Source organism: Suncus etruscus, chromosome 16 (genome assembly GCF_024139225.1).
Source record: "Suncus etruscus isolate mSunEtr1 chromosome 16, mSunEtr1.pri.cur, whole genome shotgun sequence".
Classification (NCBI taxonomy): Eukaryota; Metazoa; Chordata; class Mammalia; order Eulipotyphla; family Soricidae; genus Suncus; species Suncus etruscus.
In genome coordinates this window covers 33,717,746-33,739,186 of record NC_064863.1, presented here as the reverse complement: position 1 = coordinate 33,739,186, position 21,441 = coordinate 33,717,746, and the positions used below count along the sequence as shown (strand labels likewise).

General features: G+C 45.4%; 2 protein-coding genes and 1 non-coding gene across 3 annotated transcripts in view; 2 read left to right on the top strand and 1 right to left on the bottom strand.

The window, feature by feature from the left end:
- Positions 1-21,441, bottom strand: part of LIAS (lipoic acid synthetase) — a 939,974-nt gene that overhangs the window by 868,379 nt on the left and 50,154 nt on the right. The window lies entirely within an intron of this gene.
- On the top strand, positions 2,413-2,576 carry LOC126033274 (U1 spliceosomal RNA). Its single transcript, XR_007504383.1, has one exon. It is a non-coding gene; the product is annotated as a U1 spliceosomal RNA (small nuclear RNA).
- Positions 7,114-21,441, top strand: part of UGDH (UDP-glucose 6-dehydrogenase) — a 34,653-nt gene continuing 20,325 nt past the window's right edge. Inside the window, 6 exon segments of the mRNA XM_049790211.1 lie at positions 7,114-7,212; positions 14,468-14,636; positions 18,439-18,540; positions 21,235-21,329; positions 21,331-21,379; positions 21,381-21,434. Coding sequence (XP_049646168.1) covers positions 14,475-14,636; positions 18,439-18,540; positions 21,235-21,329; positions 21,331-21,379; positions 21,381-21,434 — 462 coding nt within the window. The 5' untranslated portion in view covers positions 7,114-7,212; positions 14,468-14,474.

The following is a 21,441-nucleotide window of genomic DNA, read 5'->3' as shown; positions in this document are numbered from 1 at the left end:
TATGAGAGATTTGGCGGGCAGGAGATATGTAGTGATAGGTGATCATGGATCAGAGAGATTGCTGTATGGACTAAGCACAAGCTTGACATGCAGAAAGTCAGGGCTCAGTATCCAGCACTGGACCTGAGAGAGTGGGTAGAATGCTTTACCTGCATGCTTCTTTACAAGTTTGATCCCCAGCACCTCATATGGTCCCTCAAACTTGGCAGGAGTAATCCCTGAACACAGACAGGAGTAACTCCTGAGCATTGTGAGGTATGCCCCACCCCCCCCCAAAAAAAAAACACTCAAAGGGGCCTGGAGAGATAGCACAGCGGCGTTTGCCTTGCAAGCAGCCTATCCAGGACCAAAGGTGGTTGGTTCAAATCCCGGTGTCCCATATGGTCCCCCATGCCTGCCAGAAGCTATTTCTTTTTTTTTAATATATTTTTTATTTAAGTAACATGATCATATTTGGGTTACAGTCATAACCAGAACACCCCCCTTCACCAGTGTAACATTACCCCCCTCCCCCTTCCCATCTCCTGCCTGTATTCGAGACAGGCATTCTACTACAGTTATTTGTTTTTAGGTTCAGTAAGTTGTATTTTTTTTTCCTTAAATGATAAGAGTAAAAAAATATAGTAAAGGTGTGATAGTGGCAATCGCCGTTGTTTGCATAGGTCCAGAAAAATGGGAAAATGGAGAAAAACTCCTTGACCTGATTACAAAAAGGCCTCACCCTAGAAGTTTATTGGCATAAGACAGACTCTGGGTTCCAGGCATACCAGTTCGTCCAACTCCAGTCATTCCAAGGTCCCAGTGAAACTTTTTCACACTTTAGCTATTGTTGGTATCAGATTCTTATATTTAAAGACTCTGGATTCTGTGCATTTCTTTCATCGATGTCAGGCTGATGTGGAGCATCCTCTAGTTTCAGCATACCATTAAATGCGGAAGTGATCTGCCCTGCATGCAGATTGTTGCTGAGTCGTCAGGGTGTTGGGAGCACTCTTTGGAGTAAGTCAATGCCAAAGCAGTGGTAGGTCTTTCCTGGTAGAGGCTTGGATCCTGGTAATGTTAAAGACAATTGTAGTTGTTTCCATAGATGGTATCCATTGTTCAGGTGTGTGTGGGCGATATCCATTCTTCTGAGGCCTGAGCCAAATCATTATGCCAATGTTCAGGGTAAAAGGTCCAATTACATTACCAAATTTGTGTTCCCATCTCTATTAGATAAGAACTTGTTTGCATATGTATTATTTTCCCATTTTAATGTGCCTATCAAAAGAGAAGCAATGGCACAAGATATTGTTGGTGCATCTGGGGGCTGACAAATCCAACATTCCCCATAACTTGGTACAAACATGAAATCTATACAGAGATACTCTTCTACCAGTATTGCTTATAAAACAGATCTCAAAGGGGGAAAATCAAACAATCAAATAACAAATCCAGTGGGAAAAATTGTCGCTATATGAGGATATTCGACAAGAGTTATAGATGTTAAGGGAATACATCTGAGATATACAAAGGAGATACACATGACTGCCAGGAGCTATTTCTGAGCAGACAGCCAGGAGTAACCCCTGAGCAACGCCGGGTGTGCCCCAAAAACCAAAAACCAACCAACCAAACAAACAAAAAACACACACACACAAAAAACAACAACTCAAAAATCTATCTATAAAAATGCTTTGTAGGGGGCCCGGAGAGATAGCACAGCGGCGTTTGCCTTGCAAGCAGCCAATCCAGGACCAAAGGTGGTTGGTTCGAATCCCGGTGTCCCATATGGTCCCCCGTGCCTGCCAGGAGCTATTTCTGAGCAGACAGCCAGGAGTAACCCCTGAGCAACTCTGGGTGTGGCCCAAAAACCCAAAAAAAAAACAAACAAACAAACAAAAAAAAAAACCAAGCAAACAAAAAAAAAAGCTTTGTAGGGGGCCAGAGAAATAGCACAGCAGTAGGGCGTTTGCTTTAAACACAGAAGGACGGTGGTTCAAATCCCAGCATCCCATGTGGTTCCCTGAGCCTGCCAGGAGAGTAATTTCTGAGCATAGAGCCAAGAGTAACCCCTGAGTGCGCTCCTGGGTGTGACCCAAAAAAAGAAAAGAAAGAAAAATGCTTTGTAGGGGCTGGAGAGATAGTATAATAGATAGGATGTTTGCCTTGCACACGGCCAACTCACATTTGATCTCCGGCATCTCATATGGTCCCCTACCCCTGCCAGGAGTATTGCTCGGTATAGTCCAAAACAAAACAAAAAAAGCTTTTTAAAGGCCTTTGCCATCTCTGTGGAAACTATGGCTCTTGCATTTCTGTGAATTTCCACTGCAGCAATTTCATTCTCCTAGCAATGAACACTGGCACTTTTAGCTCAGTGTCTGGTGTATGAAAATACTGAAATATTAGTGGATTAGAAATATAGCTCTCACACTTACCTGGCAGGGGCGATTCCATGATCACGAAGGTGGTTTCCCCAGGGTGAGGCTCGCCCATTGCACTCCGGGAGTGTTGACCTCTGCGATTTCCCCAAATGTGGGAAACTCTACTGTGTAATTTATGGAAATGGGGGACTGCGTGTGCGCTCCCCCCCCCAAAAAAAAAGAACAAAAAAGAAATATAGCTCAGTGTTACAGTACATATGTATGATGCCCTGCATTAATTCTTGACACCTTACTCCCAATGTTAATCTATCAAGATTAAAATTTTTGTTTTGTTTTGTTTTTGGCCATACCCGGCTGTGCTCAGGGATTACTCCTGGCTATCTGCTCAGAAATAGCTCCTGGCAGACACGGGGGACCATATGGGACGCAGGGATTTGAAGCAACCACCTTAGGTCCTGCATCGGCTGCTTGCAAGGCAAGCACCGCTCAAGATTAAAAACCGGCCCCTCAAGATTAAAATATTAATGACGGGGCGGCGGGGTGACGGGACCGGCGAGATAGCACAGCAGTAGGGTGTTTGCTACATCCCATATGGTCCCTTGAGTCTGCCAGGAGTGATTTCTGAGCACAGAGCCAGAAGTAACTCCTGAGTGGCGCCAGGTGTAGCCCCTGTTAAAAGAGACAGAGAGCCTAGGCCCTAGGGCCTGAAGAGGGCCCAAGGTCTGGGAAGTCCAAGGCCCAAGGAGAGTCCAGGGTCCAGGAAAACCCACTGCCTCAGTAAAGACCAGGAAACCTCAGAGATGTAAACAACAAACGCAGGGTTTAATTACCAGAGTTCTGGGTCCACTGCAAAGCCTCCTGCTCCTGTGGCAGCAGGAGTTCTGTCTGCAGTGACCCCGAGCTCAGTAACTCTCAGATTCTTATAGAAATTCGTATGATGATGAGGTTACATGCAATTACATTTCAAACATTCCACAGGTCTACATAAATTTTAGCTCACATCCTTCAATAATATTAATAGAAAAGGATACAATGCCCAGACCCCTTTCTTGATGCCATTTATCTCAGCTCACATTCCGATGGTCTTTTGGAGATATAGTCTATATCCTTCAGACTTCCCTTGGACGTCAGTCTGCATCCTCCAGACTTTCTTTTGACGTCAACCCCAGGCTCACATCTTGGTGGTCTGTTTGTTTTTCCAGATTTTCCTTGGGAATGTCTTGATCCACCAGGATGGGGGTCTTTGGGAGAAGCCTGGCCTGTCAGGGTCTCAAAGCTACTTTATAGCCTCGAACCAGCAAACAATGACAGAGCTAAAAGCAACATCAATCTTGCCTATTTCCTATTTTTATTTTTATTTTTTAATTTTAATTTTATTTTATTTTATTTTATTTTGGTTTTTGGGCCACACCCGGCGGTGCTCAGGGGTTACTCCTGGCTGTCTGCTCAGAAATAGCTCCTGGCAGGCACGGGGGACCATATGGGACACTGGGATTTGAACCAACCACCTTTGGTCCTGGATCGGCTGCTTGCAAGGCAAACGCCGCTGTGCTATCTCTCCGGGCCCCTATTTTTCTTTTTTGTTTATTTTTGTTTGTTTTTGGGTCACACCCGGCAGGGCTCAGGGGTTACTCCTGGCTCTATGCTCAGAATCGCTCCTGGCAGGCTCAGGGGACCATATGGGATGCCGGGATTCGAACCATCGACCTTCTGCATGCAAGGCAAATGCCTTACTTCCCTGTTATCTCTCCGGCCCACTATTTCCTATTTTTCACAAGCACATACAGCTGTCTCTTATCTTTTGATCCATTGGGGTGGCTCACTGGCATCAATGAATTGTTTTACTGCCTGGCTGCCAGGGGTCCTCAGGGGCAGAGGGCCTGGGAATGGCAAGACAGTGAATTTAGAAATCAGAAGCTAACAGCGTGGTTAAACCTAATAAAACTATGAAATTACTGTTACTTGATAAAATTATAGAACTGTTCAAAAGAACTTTAACAGCCCCAAACCCCTGCAATAAATAAATAAAACTAGGGCCCGGAGAGAGAGCATAGCGGTGTTTGCCTTGCAAATAGCCCATCCAGGACCAAAGGTGGTTGGTTTGAATCCCAGTGTCCCATATGGTCCCCCGTGCCTGCCAGGAGCTATTTCTGAGCAGACAGCCAGGAGTAACCCCTGAGCAACGCCGGGTGTGGCCCAAAACCCAAAAATAAATAAATAAATAAATAAAAATAAAATATTAATGACGGGCCAGAGAGATAGCACAGAGGGTAGGCTGTTTGTTTGCCTTGCGTGAGGCTAACCCAGGTTTGATCTCCAGCATCCCATATCGGAGAGATAGCACAGTGGTGTTTGCCTTGCAAGCAGCCGATCCAGGACCTAAGGTGGTTGGCTCGAATCTCGATGTCCTATATGGTCCCCCGTGCCTGCCAGGAGCTATTTCTGAATAGCTCTTCTTTGAATCAACTGAATGGTAAATAAAACACCCATAAGAATACATAGGGCCCAGAGAGATAGCACAGAGGTGTTTGCCTTGCAAGCAGCCGATCCAGGACCAAAGGTGGTTGGTTCGAATCCCAGTGTCCCATATGGGCCCCGGAGCCTGCCAGGAGCTATTTCTGAGCAGACAGCCAGGAGTCATACCTGAGCACCGCGGGGTGTGGCCCCAAAACCAAAAAAAAAAAAAAAAAAAAAAGAATACAGATAGCTGGGGCTGGTGAGGTGGCGCTAGAAGTAAGGTGTCTGCCTTGCAAGTGTTAGCCAAAGAAGGACCTCGGTTCGATCCCCCGGTGTCCCATATGGTCCCCCCAAGCCAGGGGCAATTTCTGAGCGCTTAGCCAAGAGTAACCTCTGAGCATCAAACGGTTGTGGCCCCCCCCAAAACCCCCCCCCAAAAAAAAGAATACATATAGCATGCTGAGACTCGAGTTTGATGTCTGACACTGCAAAACTCCACTACTGCCTAAGCAATCTAATTACTCTTGGTACTAGCCACGTCAACATTTAACGGTTGTCTCCCTTATCAATAAAAGATCTTCTAGATGATAATTTAATGTGCCTATGTAAATTACCAACCACCTCCTAGGCAATATGTTAGCTTCCAGGGACTGGAGAAATAGCACAGCAGGTAAAGCACTTGCCTTACTTGCGGTAGACCCCTGTTCGATTCCCAGCATCTCCTGAGTGCAGAGCTAGTGCAGAAGTTACCTCTAAGCATCGCCGGGTGTGCCACCTCCCACCCTTGCCAAAATACAACTTTGAAGGCCTAAGGACTAATGCAACAAGCTCATATTTTACACTTGGAAGGCCCAAGTCCATTCTCTAACACTGCAATGTCTTCCTGCGCCCCTCAGAGTGCACCCCTTCTCTCTTGTCCAGCACAGAGTTTGGAATAGCTCCCAGCACCGCCAGATGTGGGTGACGCCCTCTTTATATATATATATATATATATATATATATATATATATATGTGTGTGTGTGTGTGTGTGTGTGTGTATGTATGTATATATATGTGTGTATATATATGTATATATATATACATATATATATATATATAAACTTCGACTTCAAGTACCAAATGTCAATGCCTTAATTTAATGAGGAATACAGTCACGACTGTGCTTGCTGTTTTTTTTTTTTAATTTCCCTTTTTCTTAGGGCCGGAGAGATAGCATAGAGGTAGGGCGTTTGCCTAGCATGCAGAAGGACGGTGGTTCGAATCCAGGCATCCCATATGGTCCTTCCCTTGAGTCTGCCAGGAGCAATTTCTGAGTGTAGAGCCAGGAGTAACCCCTGAGCTCTGCCGGGTGTGACCCCCCCAATTTATTTTCCCTTTTTCTTTTCCAGATGTTTGCAAAGCAGGAGGAAAATAGTAAAAGCCTGGTGGGCACGAGTTTCATTTCTTTTCTTTTTTTCTTTTGCATGTCTTCCCAACCCTCAGGCGGGAGTTGCATTTCTTTGCTTTCTTTTTTCTTTTGCATTTTTTCCCCAACCCCTCAGGCCCTGTACAAAGACGCATTTCTGGACAGTTGCATCTTCTATGAGACGGCTTGCGTGCAAGGACGTCCAGTCACAGATTAGGGCTGCTGGAAAGATCCTCCCTGGAGGGTGTGGGCCTCCAAATTCATCTCCTCAGGGCTCAGGGCGGCAACACTCAGTGGCCCAGTCATGCCTGAACTCCCTTCTTTCCCCTCTTTCCCAGAAGTGACGGGTCGCCAGGGCTCTGACTAAGCGTCGGGCCTTGAGCCCGTAGGGCGCGGTGGGCCTCAAGGGTCTGTGAAGGAGACGTGGGAGGGCAGGACCAGGTCAACCCTGCAGGCTGCAGTGGAGACCGGAAGACGGGATGGGAACTTCCGGTCCCTTGGGGCCTCTTCTCGAATTGGCTGCGAGGAGCATGCGCAAAACAGAGAGGCTGACAAGCCACGCCCACCGCTGCTCTTAGCAGGGGGCGTGGCCGCCGAGCTGGCGGTATCGGGTTGGCTGGCTCTCGCCCAGGGGGCGTGGCTTTTACACGTTCCACCTCCGCCACTCAGTCCCGGAAATGGGGGCGGGCGCGGGCCTGGAGCGGCTGATGGGAGGAGATGCGGGGAGGCGGTGGCTGAGGGAGGCAGAGAGGGCGGGGAATGAAGCCACCCCCTTTTCGGGCTCAGAGCTTTATCTACCGGCCCTGGCGCGGCTCGGGGACTCGGGGTGCGGCGCTCGGAGGCGGCCTGCGGGAGGGGAGGGGAGGGGCGTGCCGTGCCGTGCCGCGCGTCGGAGTCGCTCTGCCTAATTGAGCCCAGCGGCGAGGCCCAGGGAGAGGAGCTCGTCTGAGGAGCTGCTGCAGCGTTTCTTGGGGAGCGGCCGGGTAGGTGTCGCTCCCGGGGATGCTTCTCGAGATGCGAGCGGGGTGCCCGGTGGCGGCCCTCCCTCCACGAGTTGCACGCTCCACGACCCCCCCCCCATCGCCTATTGGCGGGCAGCGCCACTTGCATCTAACTATCTGCTGGTCTTTGGGAATGGGGAGCATCACTTGAGCCGCTGCTTGCTTGCTTGCGTGCTTCTGCACCCCGCTTTCTGGTTTGCAACCCGGCCCCTCTGGAATTCCAGCGTTAGCTGATCGCGCTTGAACGCTGCACCCCTGGGGCTGGGATCCTTGGTGCTCTCTGGGGACCCCCATGTTGCTCGCAGTCTTTTGTTTGCAGCCTGCTCCTCTAAGGGAGCACTTTCCCGGGTTCTGCTTTATCTATCTGTCTCTATCAATCTATCTACCTATCTATCAATCAACCTATCTATCATCTATCTATATCATCTACCTACCTACCCGGGTTCTCATCTATCTATCTATCTATCTATCTATCTATCTATCTATCTATCTATCTATCTATCTATCTATCTATCTATCTATCTATCTATCTATCTATCTATCTATCTATCTATCATCTATCTATCTATCATCTATCTATCTATCATCTATCTATCTATCTATCTATCTATCTATCTATCTATCTATCTATCTATCTATCTATCTATCATCTATCTATCTATCTATCATCTATCTATCATCTACCATCTATCTAACTACCCATGTTCTTATCTATCTGTCATCTATATCTATCAACCTATCTATCATCTATCTACCTGCCTACCCGGGTTCTCCTCTATCATCTATCAATCAACGTATCTATCATCTATCTACCTACCTACCCACCAGTTCTTATCTGTCTGTCAATCTATCACTCTATTATCTATCAATCAACCTATCTATCTACCTACCTACCCGGATTCTCCTCTATCATTTATCAATCAACCTATATTATCTATCATCTATCTACCTACCGACCTGGGTTCTCTTTATCTATCTATCTATCTATCTATCTATCTATCTATCTATCTATCTATCTATCTATCTATCTATCTATCTATCTATCTATCCATCCATCTGTCTATCATCTATCTACCTATCATCATCAATCTTATTTTATTTTATTTTATTTTTGGTTTTTGGGTCATACCCAGCAATGCTCAGGAGTTACTCCTGGCTCTGCACCCAGAAATTGCTCCTGGCAAGCTTGAGGGGCCATATAGGATGCTGGGGATCGAACCCGGGTCCACCCCAGGTCGGCTGGGTGTAAAGTAAACACCTTACCACTGTGCTATCTCTCCAGCCCCCTATTTATTTTATTTTTGGGTCCTGCTCAGCAATGCTTAGGGAGTTGCTCCTGGCCCTGTGCTCAGGGATCACTTCTATCGGGATTAGAGGACTTTAGGGGGTGTCAGGAGTCGAACCCAGGTCGGACAAGGCAAGTGCCAGAACTGCTGTGCTGTCTCTCCAGACCTTCCCGGGTCGCCTGTAAGCCAAGAAGAAATCTTAGCCTGGAAGCCCCTTTGGAGGAACGACGCCCAAGTCGGTTTTTTCAGTCAGGACATTTTATACCTGCATGACCTGGCCTGAAATGCTTGGTTGGCTGCTGCTCGGTGCAGTTGGACCATTTCATGTCTGAAGGGAATCAGACATGATTTTCTTTTCTCCAGATGTTTTGGGGAGGTGCTATTTGCGTGAGACCTCAAACAGTGAGACCTCTATGTATGAAAGAAATTGAGGAGGGTTTGAAATTATGCCATCCAGAGAACGGAGCTGGCGATCTGGGGAGGTGCCTCAAAGCTTTGTAGTATATGAGGCCCCACACCAAAAAAAGGAGAGAAAAAAAAAGTGAGAGATTCTCCGGGAGAGAGCTATTCAGGGATTTACAGAGAAGTAACTGTCTATTGATGGAGCTCACACACACTGGAGTCTTTGAATTCTTGCGGGTCCTCTAAGAAACCAAGAGCAGTAGTGCTCCTTATTTTTTCAGGGGGCGTCTGTCAGTAAAAGGGCTGACTGTCCACCAGAAGTGCTTGTTGGTGTCTAGGTTGAGGTCTAAAACCCCCATTGCAAAGATCTCATTTCTCGTCCTATTGCTGTCCTTTCTTGAGCATAAAATCTGTAAACCCTAAATATTCCCTTTTTTTTTTTGGGCCACACCCATTTGATGCTCAGGGGTTCCTCCTGGCTAAGCACTCAGAAATTGCCCCTGGCTTGGGGGGACCATATGGGACGCAGGGGGATCGAACCGAGGTCACGATCTTTCCTTGTCTAGCAGCGCTTGCAAGGCAGACGCCTTACCTCTAGCTCCACCTCGCCGGCCCCTAATCTCACTCTTATAAGTATCCAGTAGCACACTCTGACTGACAAAATATTTTTTGTAAATGATGAAGATATGCTAAGTTGCTACATCCAGCTCTAACACCCATTGCCCTTATTACTGGACAATTGAGTGATGTATGCCGATGAGTTATATTCACCCTCAGTGGTAGAAATCTGCCTTATATGTTACCCACTTTTTTTGTTTGTTTGTTTTTGGGCCGCGCTTAGCTTTGCTCAGGGATTACTTCTGGCTCTGCACTCAGGAACCTCTCCTGGCAGGCTTTGGGGACCATATGGGATGCCTGGGATCGAATCCAGGTTGTCCGCGTGCAAGGCAAATGCCCTATCCCACTGTACTATCACTTTGGCCTCTGATACCTGTATCTTTGAGCTTGAAATATTAACTTGAATTTATTGAGGCCCAGAGATAGCCCAGGTATTAAGCTACTTGCATTGATTAGATCAGGTTATATACTTGTCACTGCATACAGCTCCCAGAACACCACCAGGGTTGATCTCTGAGCACACAGCCAGGAGAAGCCCTGAGCACAGCTGAGTGTGCCCCCCCAAAAAATAATTCCCAAAAAAGGAAAAAAGAAGTGACTCTTGGGAGACATGCTGAAGTTTTATCTAAAGAGGAGAGTGAGAGGTTGGAGAGAGTAGATAGTAGGTAGGGCGCTTGCCTTGCACAGAGCTGACCTGGTTTGATCCTCAAAGGTATAAGGTATAAAGCAGGGGTCTCAAACTCGCGGCCCGCAGGCCATTTGCGGCCCTCCATACAACATTTTGTGGTCTGCGGCCAGCCTTCAAATATTGCAGTATTTGCGATTATTCGCTTACCGAATAATCGCAATAAAAATCGCATTAGTAAGAAAAAAAATCGCATTAAACATTCGCATACCCCGAGCAGTTCCGTTCGGGGTATGCAAATGTTTAATGCGATTTTTTGCAATTTTATTCTTACTAATGCGATTTTTTATTGTGAATATTCGGTAAGCGAAATCCCTTATGCGGCCCTGCCTCACCCCGACTTTGCCTCCTGCGGCCCCCAGCTAAATTGAGTTTGAGACCCCTGGTATAAGGTCTTTCAGCCCACCAGAAGTGATCCTTAAGTGCAGAAACAGGAGTAAGCCCTGAGCACAGCTCGGTGTGAACCAAGAAAAATAAAGCAAGAAATATGGGAGCTATTCACTATGGTATAGTCAATAGGGGTGCTTGCTTGTAAGCAGCCAACGTAGTTTCAATCCCTGGCCACCAAATTTTTTGATTGTTTTTGTTTCTGTTTGGTTTATCAACTATACTTAGTGATGCTCAGGGGTAACTCCTGGCAGGGCATGAGGGATCATATAGGATGTGCTGAGAATCAAACCCTGGTTGGCTGTGTGCCCATTGTACTATTGCTTCAGCCCCTTTTATGTTTCTTTCATAGAATACATAGCTTACAAAATCTGTTCATTTTCACTGTTTTACTAAAATTGCTTCTTTTTATGATTAAACCATTAGAAGGCCTAAGAAATAAAGCTCCCTGGTAGCTACTGAGCTACCTGGCATCACATAATTCTTTTGGATGATTGGTCAAGCAGAGAACTAGGTGTGGCTTAGAAGCCAAGAAGAAAACAAACACCAAAACTGTATTGTAGAATTGATGCCTGTCAATCACAGAAAGATTATTGGGTACAGAGGCCACAGAGATAGCATAATTGTAGGACTTTTGTTTTGCAAATGCCAACCCAGGACAGATGGTGGTTCAAATCCCCGCATCTCTTATGGTCCCCTCCCCAGTACCTGCCAGGAGTAACCCCTGAGCGCTGCCGGGCATGGCCCAAAAACCAAAAAAAAAAAAAAAAAAAAAAAAAAATAAATAGAAAGAAAGGAAAAGATTATTGGGTACAAATTACAGCTGGTGATGCTTGAAGGAGCTGGGGATGGAACCCTTGTCCCTCTACTTGCCAGACCTGTGCTTGAGCCAGTTCATTGAGCCATAACCCTGTTCCAAAGGAGTGATTGATAAGCCGGATTAGTACTTTAATAAAGAACAGGATATGTGTAATTTGCTCAGGTTATATTTTTCTAGGAGGAAATTCTACCTAGAAGAAAATTGTTTGATAAACACATTCAGATTAAAGGGAATATCATCAACTTAATTATGTGACTTGTATCTTTCTTTTATGATAGGGATGTTAAATACTTGCCAGGCATTTAGGTTTACACTCAGAAATCACTCTTGGCATTCTCTGGGGGTCATATGGGATGCCAGGGATTGAACCTGGGTCAGCCGTATGCAAGGTAAATAATGCCCTACCCGCTGTTTTATTGCTTTGACCTAGTTCTTTTGTTTTGTTTTGTTGTTTTTGACCACACCCAGTAATGCTCAGAAATTACTCCTGGCTTGGGGGATCATATGGGACACCAGGGGATCGAACCACGGTCCATTCTAGGCTAGCGCACACAAGGTAGACGCCTTACTGCTCCGCACCACTGCTCTGTCCCCTAATACTTCATTAATTTATTTTTTATTTACTTATTTATTTTTGGTTTTTGGGTCACACCCAAAAGCATTCAGGGGTTATTCCTGGCTCTCCACTCAGAAATCGCTCTTGGCAGGCTTGGGGGACCATATGGGATGCTGGGATTTGAACCACCATCCTTCTGCATGCAAGCCAAACACCTTACCTCCATGCTATCTCTCTGGCCCCATTTATTTTTAATTAAAGAACTATGATTTACAAAGTTATTGATAATTGAGGGTTTTTTCATTGCTTTTTTGTTTTTGTTTTTGGGTCATGCTCAGGGGTTACTCCTGGCTCTATGCTCAGAAATCTCTCCTGGCAGGCTTGGGGGACCATATGGGATGCCGGGATTCAAACCACTGTCCTTCTGCATGCAAGGGAATCACCCTACTTCCATGTTATTTCTCCGGCCCCGATAGTTGAGTTTTAGGCATATATTTCAACACCAATCCCACCACCAGGGGTTGGAACAATAATACAAAAGGGCAGGGTGCTTGCCTTGCACAATGCCAACCTCGTTCAGTCCCCAGCATCCCATATGGTTCCTCAAGCCTGCCAGGAGTGTTTCATGACGGCAGAGCTAGGAATCAGTTCTGAGCACTGTCAATTATGACCCCCCAAACAAAAGCAAAACAAAGCAAAAAAATGCAATTCCATAAACAGTACTCCTATACTCCATCTCCCTCCATTCCTTTCATTCACCACCTTCCATCTTGACAGATACATTACAAAATTTTTTGGTTATAGCTGGGTCTTATATTTTTAGTGTTGCTGAGTCTCTGCTTTGGATGTACAGTTATATCACTTTCCTATATTCCCAGTATAACAGAAGCCCCTATCCCTGTACTCTATTACTTTTCTTTCTTACCTCTTTCCTTCCTGCCATGATTTTATTTCCTTCTCTTTCCATTTCCTGCCTACTGGAACTCATGTTTTACATGTAGGATCCCTAGGCTCTATCCCCAGCTCAACATGATTTCCTGAATACCATGTCAGAAATACTTCCTGAGCACTGCCAGGTGTTGCCCCCAGATTGAAGATAAATAAATCATTGTCATGTACTTAAGCAGCTAACACCAAATTGTATAGGGAACATAATCTCAAAGGTCATTTTGAATTGTGGAGTTAATCTTAATGACTCACATTTTAGTTTAAATCTGCTGCAAGACTGATCTTTGAACAACATGTTATTTAAACAATTGCTGCACCCATGTGGGAACCTACTTTTGAACTTTGCTTCAGCAATCAGAATCGCTCTTGTGTATGAAAGGCATGAGTAAAGTTTTTTTTTTTAGGGGGGGTCATACCCTGTGATACTCAGGGTTATTCGTATCTCTGCCCTCAGGAATTACTATTGGTGGTGCTTGGGGGACCATATGGGATGGTAGGAATTGAACTTGATGACTCACATGCCCCATAGTAAGGTTTGATTTTGCAACTTATCTTTTTTTTTTTTTTTTTTGGTTTTTGGGCCACACCTGCCATGCTCAGGGGTTCCTCCTGCTCTATGCTCAGAAATCGCTTCTGGCAGGCTCGGGAGACCATCTGGGATGCCAGGATTCGAATCACTATCCTTTTGCATGCAAGGCAAATGCCCTACCTCCATGTTATCTCTCCGGCCCCACTGTTGTGACTCTTTCTTTTTTTTTTTTGGTTTTTGGGCATTGCTCAGGGGTTACTCCTGGCTGTCTGCTCAGAAATAGCTTCTGGCAGGCACGGGGACTATATGGGATACCGGGATTCGAACCAACCACCTTTGGTCCTGGATCGGCTGCTTGCAAGGCAAACACCGCTGTGCTATCTCTCCGGGCCCTGTTGTGACTCTTTCAACAAGATTAGTCACTATCCTTTCTTCCATATATTTCATGCTAGTGTGGCCAAGAACAGGCTAAGTCACCCATTTGGAAATTTTTAACCACTGTATTCACAATTTCTTGTTTTTTATTGGGGGGTGGTGGTCACACCCGGCAGTGCTCAGGGGTTCTCCTGGCTCTGCACTCAGAAATTGCCCCTGGTAGGCTCAGGGGACCTTGTAGGATGCCGGGATTCGAACCACTGTCCGTCCTGAATGGGCTCCATGCAAGGCAAACACCCTATCGCTGTGCTACTTTCTGGCCCCTCACAATTCCTTTTTTGAGGGGTGGGGCCCAACCAACTGCATTCAGGGTTTACTCCTGGCTCTGGCACAGGGATCACTCCTGGTGGTGTTGGGAATTGAAGCCAGGTTGGTTGCATGTCAGGCAAATGTCCTATCCATTATACTATCCCACCAGCCCCTGTATTCACAATGCTGAATGAGCACAGATTCAGAAACACCCTTACTGGTCACCTGGAGAGTTTTTATAACAAGTGACTTGCGCACATAGTGTGAATTCTGCACATGCTCTCTTTTCGCTAACAGAACCATCTCACTATTTGCCTTCTAGTATCATCATGTTTGAAATCAAGAAGATCTGCTGCATCGGGGCGGGCTATGTCGGGGGACCCACTTGTAGTGTCATTGCTCACATGTGCCCTGAAATCAGGGTGACTGTTGTAGATGTTAATGAATCAAGAATCAATGCCTGGAACTCTCCAACACTTCCTATTTATGAGGTAAATTTTCAACTACCCTTTGTTCTTGAGTTTGTATTGTTTTCATTATATCATTTATCATTAATATATAATTCTATGAGTGCAGCTGAACAGAAATGAAATGGAAAAATAATTATGCATACAGTGTTCTAGACATTATACTTAAATCAAGTGTCCTCAGGGAAAATGGTTGGAAATAAGTATATAATAATAGTAGTAGTAATGGTTGGATCAGTGTAATGAAGTCTAGAGAAGTTTTTTCTCACTTTTCTAATTTTGTTTGCCATATTTTAATAGTATAATTGAAAAATAGGGGCCTATGATGGTATAGTGGATAGGGCACTTGCCTTATACTGGCCAACTTGAGTTTGATTTCTGGCACCCTATATAGTTTCCCCTTTCCAACCACTGCCAGGAGTAATTCCTGAGTTCAAAACCAGGAGTAATCTCTGAGCATCACTGGTTGTGGTCCAAAAATAAAACAATAAAAATAGTAGTGTTCTGGGACCAAAGAGAAAGTACATATGGGGGGGAAGGTGCTTGCATGCTATTGACCCCCGTTCAATCCCTGGCACAATGTATGGTCATTCAAGCTTTCCACGTGTGATAACTGACCATCACCTGGGTGTGGCTCCAAAAACCAAAAGGAAAAAAGAAAAGAAATGATAATCTATAAAAAGTAAATAAGGATATTAATATTTTTATTTCTTTTTTTGGGGGGGTCACACCTGGCAGCGCTCAGGGGTTACTCCTGGCTCTATGCTCAGAAATCGCTCCTGGTAGGCTCGATGGGCCATATGGAATGCCGGGATTCTGGCTCTTCTCAGAAATCACTCCTGGCAGACTCGGGGGACCATAGGGAATGCCAGGATTTGAACTACCATATGTCCCAGGTTGGCTGTGTGCAAGGCAAATGCCCTATCTCTCTGGCTCCAATTTTCTATAACTTAAAGAAGTTGTAGTTAGGAAACAAAATGATAAAATGTTTAATTTTAACAGTTTAATAGTTAAACTGTGTGTGTTTGTTTATTTTTTTGTTTGTTTGTTTGGGGCCACATCAGGTAGTGTTCAAAGTTTAGGTGTGAACCTGAGGGGTTCAGGGAACCATATGGGATGATGGGGATCAACTCCAGGTTGACCCCATGCAAGGCAAGCATCCTATCCACTGTATGATCTTTTCAGCCCTCCTATATATTTTGTTTGCTTTTGAGCCATACCTAACCTTGCTCAGGGCTTATTCCTGGCTCTGCACTCAACAGTTAATTCTTTTTTTTTTCTTTGTTTTTGTTTTTGGGCCATACCCGGCGGTGCTCAGGGGTTACTCCTGGCTGTCTGCTCAGAAATAGCTCCTGGCAGGCACAGGGGACCATATGGGACACCAGGATTCGAACCAACCACCTTTGGTCCTGGATTGGCTGCTTGCAAGGCAAACACCTCTGTGCTATCTCTCCGGGCCCTCAACAGTTAATTCTAATAGGACTTGGTGGACCATATGGGATTCTGGGAATAGAACCCCAAGTCGGCTGCATACAAAACAAATGCTCGGCCTCTTTTATTATATATAGCTCCAGCCTCCCTTCTAATATTCTTTTTTGTTTGTTTGTTTGTTTTTTGTTTTTTGGGCCACATCCGGCGGTGCTCAGGGGTTACTTCTGGCTGTCTGCTCAGAAATAGCTCCTGGCAGGTACGGGGGACCATATGGGACACTGGGATTTGAACCAACCACCTTAGGTCCTGGATCGGCTGCTTGCAAGGCAAACACCTCTGTGCTATCTCTCCGGGCCCCCTTCCAATATTCTTTTTTTTTTTTTTTTTTTTTGGGCCACACCCAGTAACGCTCAGGGGTTACTCCTGGTTATGTGCTCAGAAGTTGCTCCTGGCTTGGGGACCATATGGGACATCGGGGGATCGAACCGCGGTCTGTCCAAGGCTAGCAAAGGCAAGGCAGGCAGGCACCTTACCTTTAGCGCCACCGCCCGGCCCTCCTTCCAATATTCTTTTTTTTTTTTTTTTTTTTTTTTGGTCTTTGGGTCACACCCGGCAGTGCTCAGGGGTTATTCCTGGCTCCAGGCTCAGAAATTGCTCCTGGCAGGCACGGGGGACCATATGGGGCACCGGGATTCGAACTGATGACTTCCTGCATGAAAGGCAAACGCCTTACCTCCATGCTATCTCTCCGGCCCCCTTCCAATATTCTTTTTTTTTTTTTTTTTGGTTTTTGGGCCACACCCGTTTGACGCTCAGGGGTTACTCCTGGCTATGTGCTCAGAAGTCGCCCCTGGCTTGGGGGGACCATATGGGACGCCGGGGGATCGAACCGCGGTCCTTCCTTGGCTAGCGCTTGCAAGGCAGACACCTTACCTCCAGCGCCACCTACCCGGCCCCCCTTCCAATATTCTTAACAAATGACTATCTTTTGTTAAATTACATGGAAAAGTAACACATTTCTAACATTAGTGTTTTTTTTTTTTTTTAAATAATATCTTTATTGGGCCAGAGAGATAGAATGGAGGTTGGGTGTGTTTGCTTTGCATGCAGAAGAACAGTGGTTCGAATCTCGGCCTCTCATATGGTCCCCTGAGCCTGCCAGGAGCAATTTCAGAGCGTAGAGCTAGGAGTAACCCCTGAGCACTGCCGGATGTGATCCAAAAATAAAAGAAAAAAAATTTTTTTATTTAAAAATTACAAACATGGGGCCCATGCTTGCCTTGCAAGCAGCCGATCTAGGACCAAAGGTGGTTGGTTCAAATCCCGGTGTCCCATTTGGTCCCCCGTGCCTGCCAGGAGCTATTTCTGAGCAGACAGCCAGGAGTCACCCCTGAGCACCGCCGGGTGTGGCCCCAAAACAAAAACAAACAAACAAACAAACAAAAAATTAACAAACATAATTGTAGTTGGGTTTCAGTCATGAAAAGTGCTCCCCCTTCACCAGTACATATTAGTGTTTTATTTATTTTTTGGTTTTAGAAGGACAAAATCTTTTTTTAAATTATTTTTATTTTTTATTTTTGGGGTCACACCCAGCAGCATTAAGGGGTTATTCCTGGCTCTGCACTCAGGGGGGAACCTGGCAGGCTCAGGGGACCATATGGGATGCTGGGGATCGAACCTGGGTTTATCCTGAGTTATCCACATGCAAGGCAAATGCCCTACCACTGAGCTATCGGTCCTTAGTGTTTTTTATATTAGCTGTTAGAAAAAAGTTTTTATGGATAGAGTAAATATTGACTGTTTCACTATGTCTTCTATTAGCCTGAATCTTGGGAGTAATATTCTTTGCTTATACTGATGATGCAAAAATCAAACAATTGCGCTAAATCAACGAAGACCTTGAATTGCCCTATAAATAATGCATGGGCACTCAGTTAACATATCCGGCAGACCCATGGCAAGCAGTGACACAGCATGAAATGACTGACTTTGTCCTTTGTTTCAAGTTCAAAGTGCTCTGTTTAGTAATGTTATGCAACGTGCACTTTACTCTTTCTTTTTTTTTTTTTGTTTTCGTTTTTGGGTCACACCCGGCTGTGCTCAGGGGTTATTCCTGGCTTTGCGCTTAGAAATCGAACCTGGCAGGCTCTGGGGATCATATGGGATGCCGGGATTCGAACCACAGTCCGTTTGCACGAAAGGCAAACACCTTACTGCTGTGCGATCTCTCTGGCCCCGCACTTTAGTATACAAACACTGACGTTTTCCTTTGGTATTCATATACTTTAGATTACAACATGCCCCATCCCTTTAGCAAATAGAATTTTAGACCACTAAATAACTTCCTATGATGGATAGCTTGTATTTACCACTCTTTTTTTTTTTTTCTTAGCCAGGACTGAAAGAAGTAGTAGAATCCTGCCGAGGGAAAAATCTGTTTTTTTCTACCAATATTGATGATGCCATTAAAGAAGCTGATCTTGTATTTATTTCTGTAAGTATTTTTCTGCATGACTTCTAATTTTTTTTTTTCATTGTTTCTTGTTTGGTTGGTTTTTGGCCACAACTGACAGTGCTTAGGTCTTCTTCCTGACTCTATACTTGGGAATTCACTCCTGGAAGACTCTGGGCACCTTATGGGATGCTTGGTATTGAACCCAGGTCAGCCATGTACAAGGCAAGCTTCTTATCTGCTGTATTATCTCTCTGGCCTTCCATTGAATTTTTGTTGGAGAGTTTCATTGTCTTTTTTCCTTCCTTTTTATTTTGGGAGGGACACATGGGGTCACTGGGATACTGCTACTTGGGGATTGATCTTGGGTCTCCTGCATGCAAATTTTGTGCTCAAGAATATTGAGCAATTTCTCCAGCTGTTAGAATAATTTGATAATATTTAACTAAATAGTCTTTCACAAATTCTTTTTCAATTCCTGTTGTCCTCAAAGCACATTTGCCAGAATGGATCCTTTTATCAGCAGCTCTGCCTTGCCACTTTAACTGCCTTTGTCCTTCCAACTCTGTTGCACACTGACCTCCCCATTTTAAGTCTTTCCCTGAGGTGTTCCCTGCACATAATCCACTTCTCTCTGCTGTGGTTTTTTATTTTTGGAGGAGGCATGTCCACACCCCAGTAGATTGCTCTAGAATTTACTACTGGCTCTGCTCTCAGGAATTACTCCTGGCAGTGCTCAGAGGATCATATGGAATGCTGGGAATTAAACCCAAGTTGGTTTGATAGATATAACTACTCTAATAATACTTAATATAATGCTCTCCCTGCTATACTATACTATCACTCCAGTCATAAACCCAATTTGGGTTTATTTTGACTTGATTTTCTTTTCTTTTTTTTATTTTGGGCCACACCCAATGGTGCCCAGGGATTACTTCTGGCTCTGCACTTAGAAGTCACTCCTGGCTGGGGGTTGGGAGCAATAGCAACTGGTTAGGCGTTTGCCTTGCACATAGCTGATCCAGGACTGACGGTGGTTTGAATCCCGGCGTCTCATGTGGTCCCACAAGCCAGGAGCGATTTCTGAGCATATAGCTAGGAGTAACCCTGAGCATCACCAATGTGCCCCAAAAACAAAAAACAAAACAAACAAAAGAAATCTCTCCTGGGCGATAGCCCATTGGTAGGGCGTTTGCGGACAAACTAGACCGACGCAGTTTGATCCCCATCATCCTATATGGTCTCCCGAGCCAGGAGCGATTTCTGAGTGCATAGCCAGGAGTAACCTTTGAGTGTTACTGAGTGTGGCCTAAAAAATATATATGGATGGACAGATGGATGGAAGGAAGGAAGGAAGCAAGGAAGGAAGGAAGGGGGAGGGGGAGGAAGACGAGGAGGAGGAGGGGAGGGAAGGAAAAGAAAAGAAAAGAAAAGGAAAGAAAAGGAAAGAAAAGAAAAGAAAAGAAACGAAATGACTCCTAGAAGGCTTGGGGATCATATGGGGTGCTGGGAATCAAACCTGAGTCAGCTGCATGCAAGGCAAGTACAAGCGGCCCTACCCATTGTGCATTAGGTTATAAATTTGTAAGAGAAGAGGGGTTCTGTAGCTTACTACTTATAATTAGTCTTATGTAGGATTTTACACTATGCAGACCATTCCCATTAGAAAGCTCATGGGAACCGGAGTAATAGCATAGTAATAGCATAGCAGTAGGGTATTTGCCTTGCATGCCAACCCAGGGTGGACCCAGGTTTGATTCCCAGCATCCCATATGGTTCCCTGAGCCTGCCAGGAGCAATTTATAAGCACAGAGCCAGGAGTAATCCTGAGTGCTGTCAGGTGTGACCCCAAAATAAAACCAAAAAAGAAAGCTCATGAGTTGCAAATAGCTGATGTAGTCCTTGCACTCCATGTGGTCCAATGAACCCATCAGGAATAATCCCCATGCACAGAGCCAGGGGTAAGCCTTCCAGGTGTGGCCCCCCATAACAATAAACAAAACAAAAATAACAAAGTGGGGCCCGGAGAGATAGCACAGCGGTGTTTGCCTTGCAAGCAGCCAATCCAGGACCAAAGGTGGTTGGTTCGAATCCCGGTGTCCCATATGGTCCCCTGTGCCTGCCAGGAGCAATTTCTGAGCAGGACAGCCAGGAGTAACCCCCCTGAGCACTGCCGGGTGTGGCCCCAAAAACCAAAACAACAACAACAACAACAACAACAAAGTGAAAGAGTGAAAACTTGCATTTTATTTCAGACTATGAACTCTTCTTGGACAAAACCCCTCATTCATTTCTATTGCAGGTTTAGTTTGGAATCCTTCTGCCCTGACACACTGATGGGAGTTTCCAATAGGAGGAGTATTGATTACACTCTCTAGCTGTGTCCAGCTGTTCCTTCTAGTGATCTTATTCACGTAATGCAGTTTCCCACCTGACTAGCAGAGGACTCTGTTAAATCCAACATTGACTGATGGTATTTGACTTCCTCCCAGGCTAGTTGAAATAGACTTGGGGCCATATTTTTGTTTATTTTTTTGTGTGTTTGGATCACACCTGATTAGTGCTCAGAAATTACATTATGCCCTTGTGCTCAGGGATCACTCCTGGCTAGGACTGGAGAACCCTGTGGGTTACCAGGGTTACACATTAGCCACATGCAAGGCAAGTTCCTTACCTGCTGTACTATCTCTCTGGTCCCAGTTTGAGATGCTAACAGTTCTTTGCACAAACCTTTAGGTAAATACTCCACCAAGACCTATGGCTATGGGCAAAGGCCGTGCAGCAGATCTGAAATACATTGAAGCCTGTGCAAGACGCATCGTGCAAACTCCCATGGTTACAAATAGTGACTGAGAAGAGCACAGTTCCTGTTCGGGCAGCCAGAAAGCATCCGTCGGATATTTGACGCAAACACAAAACCCAACTTGAATTTACAGGTATTGC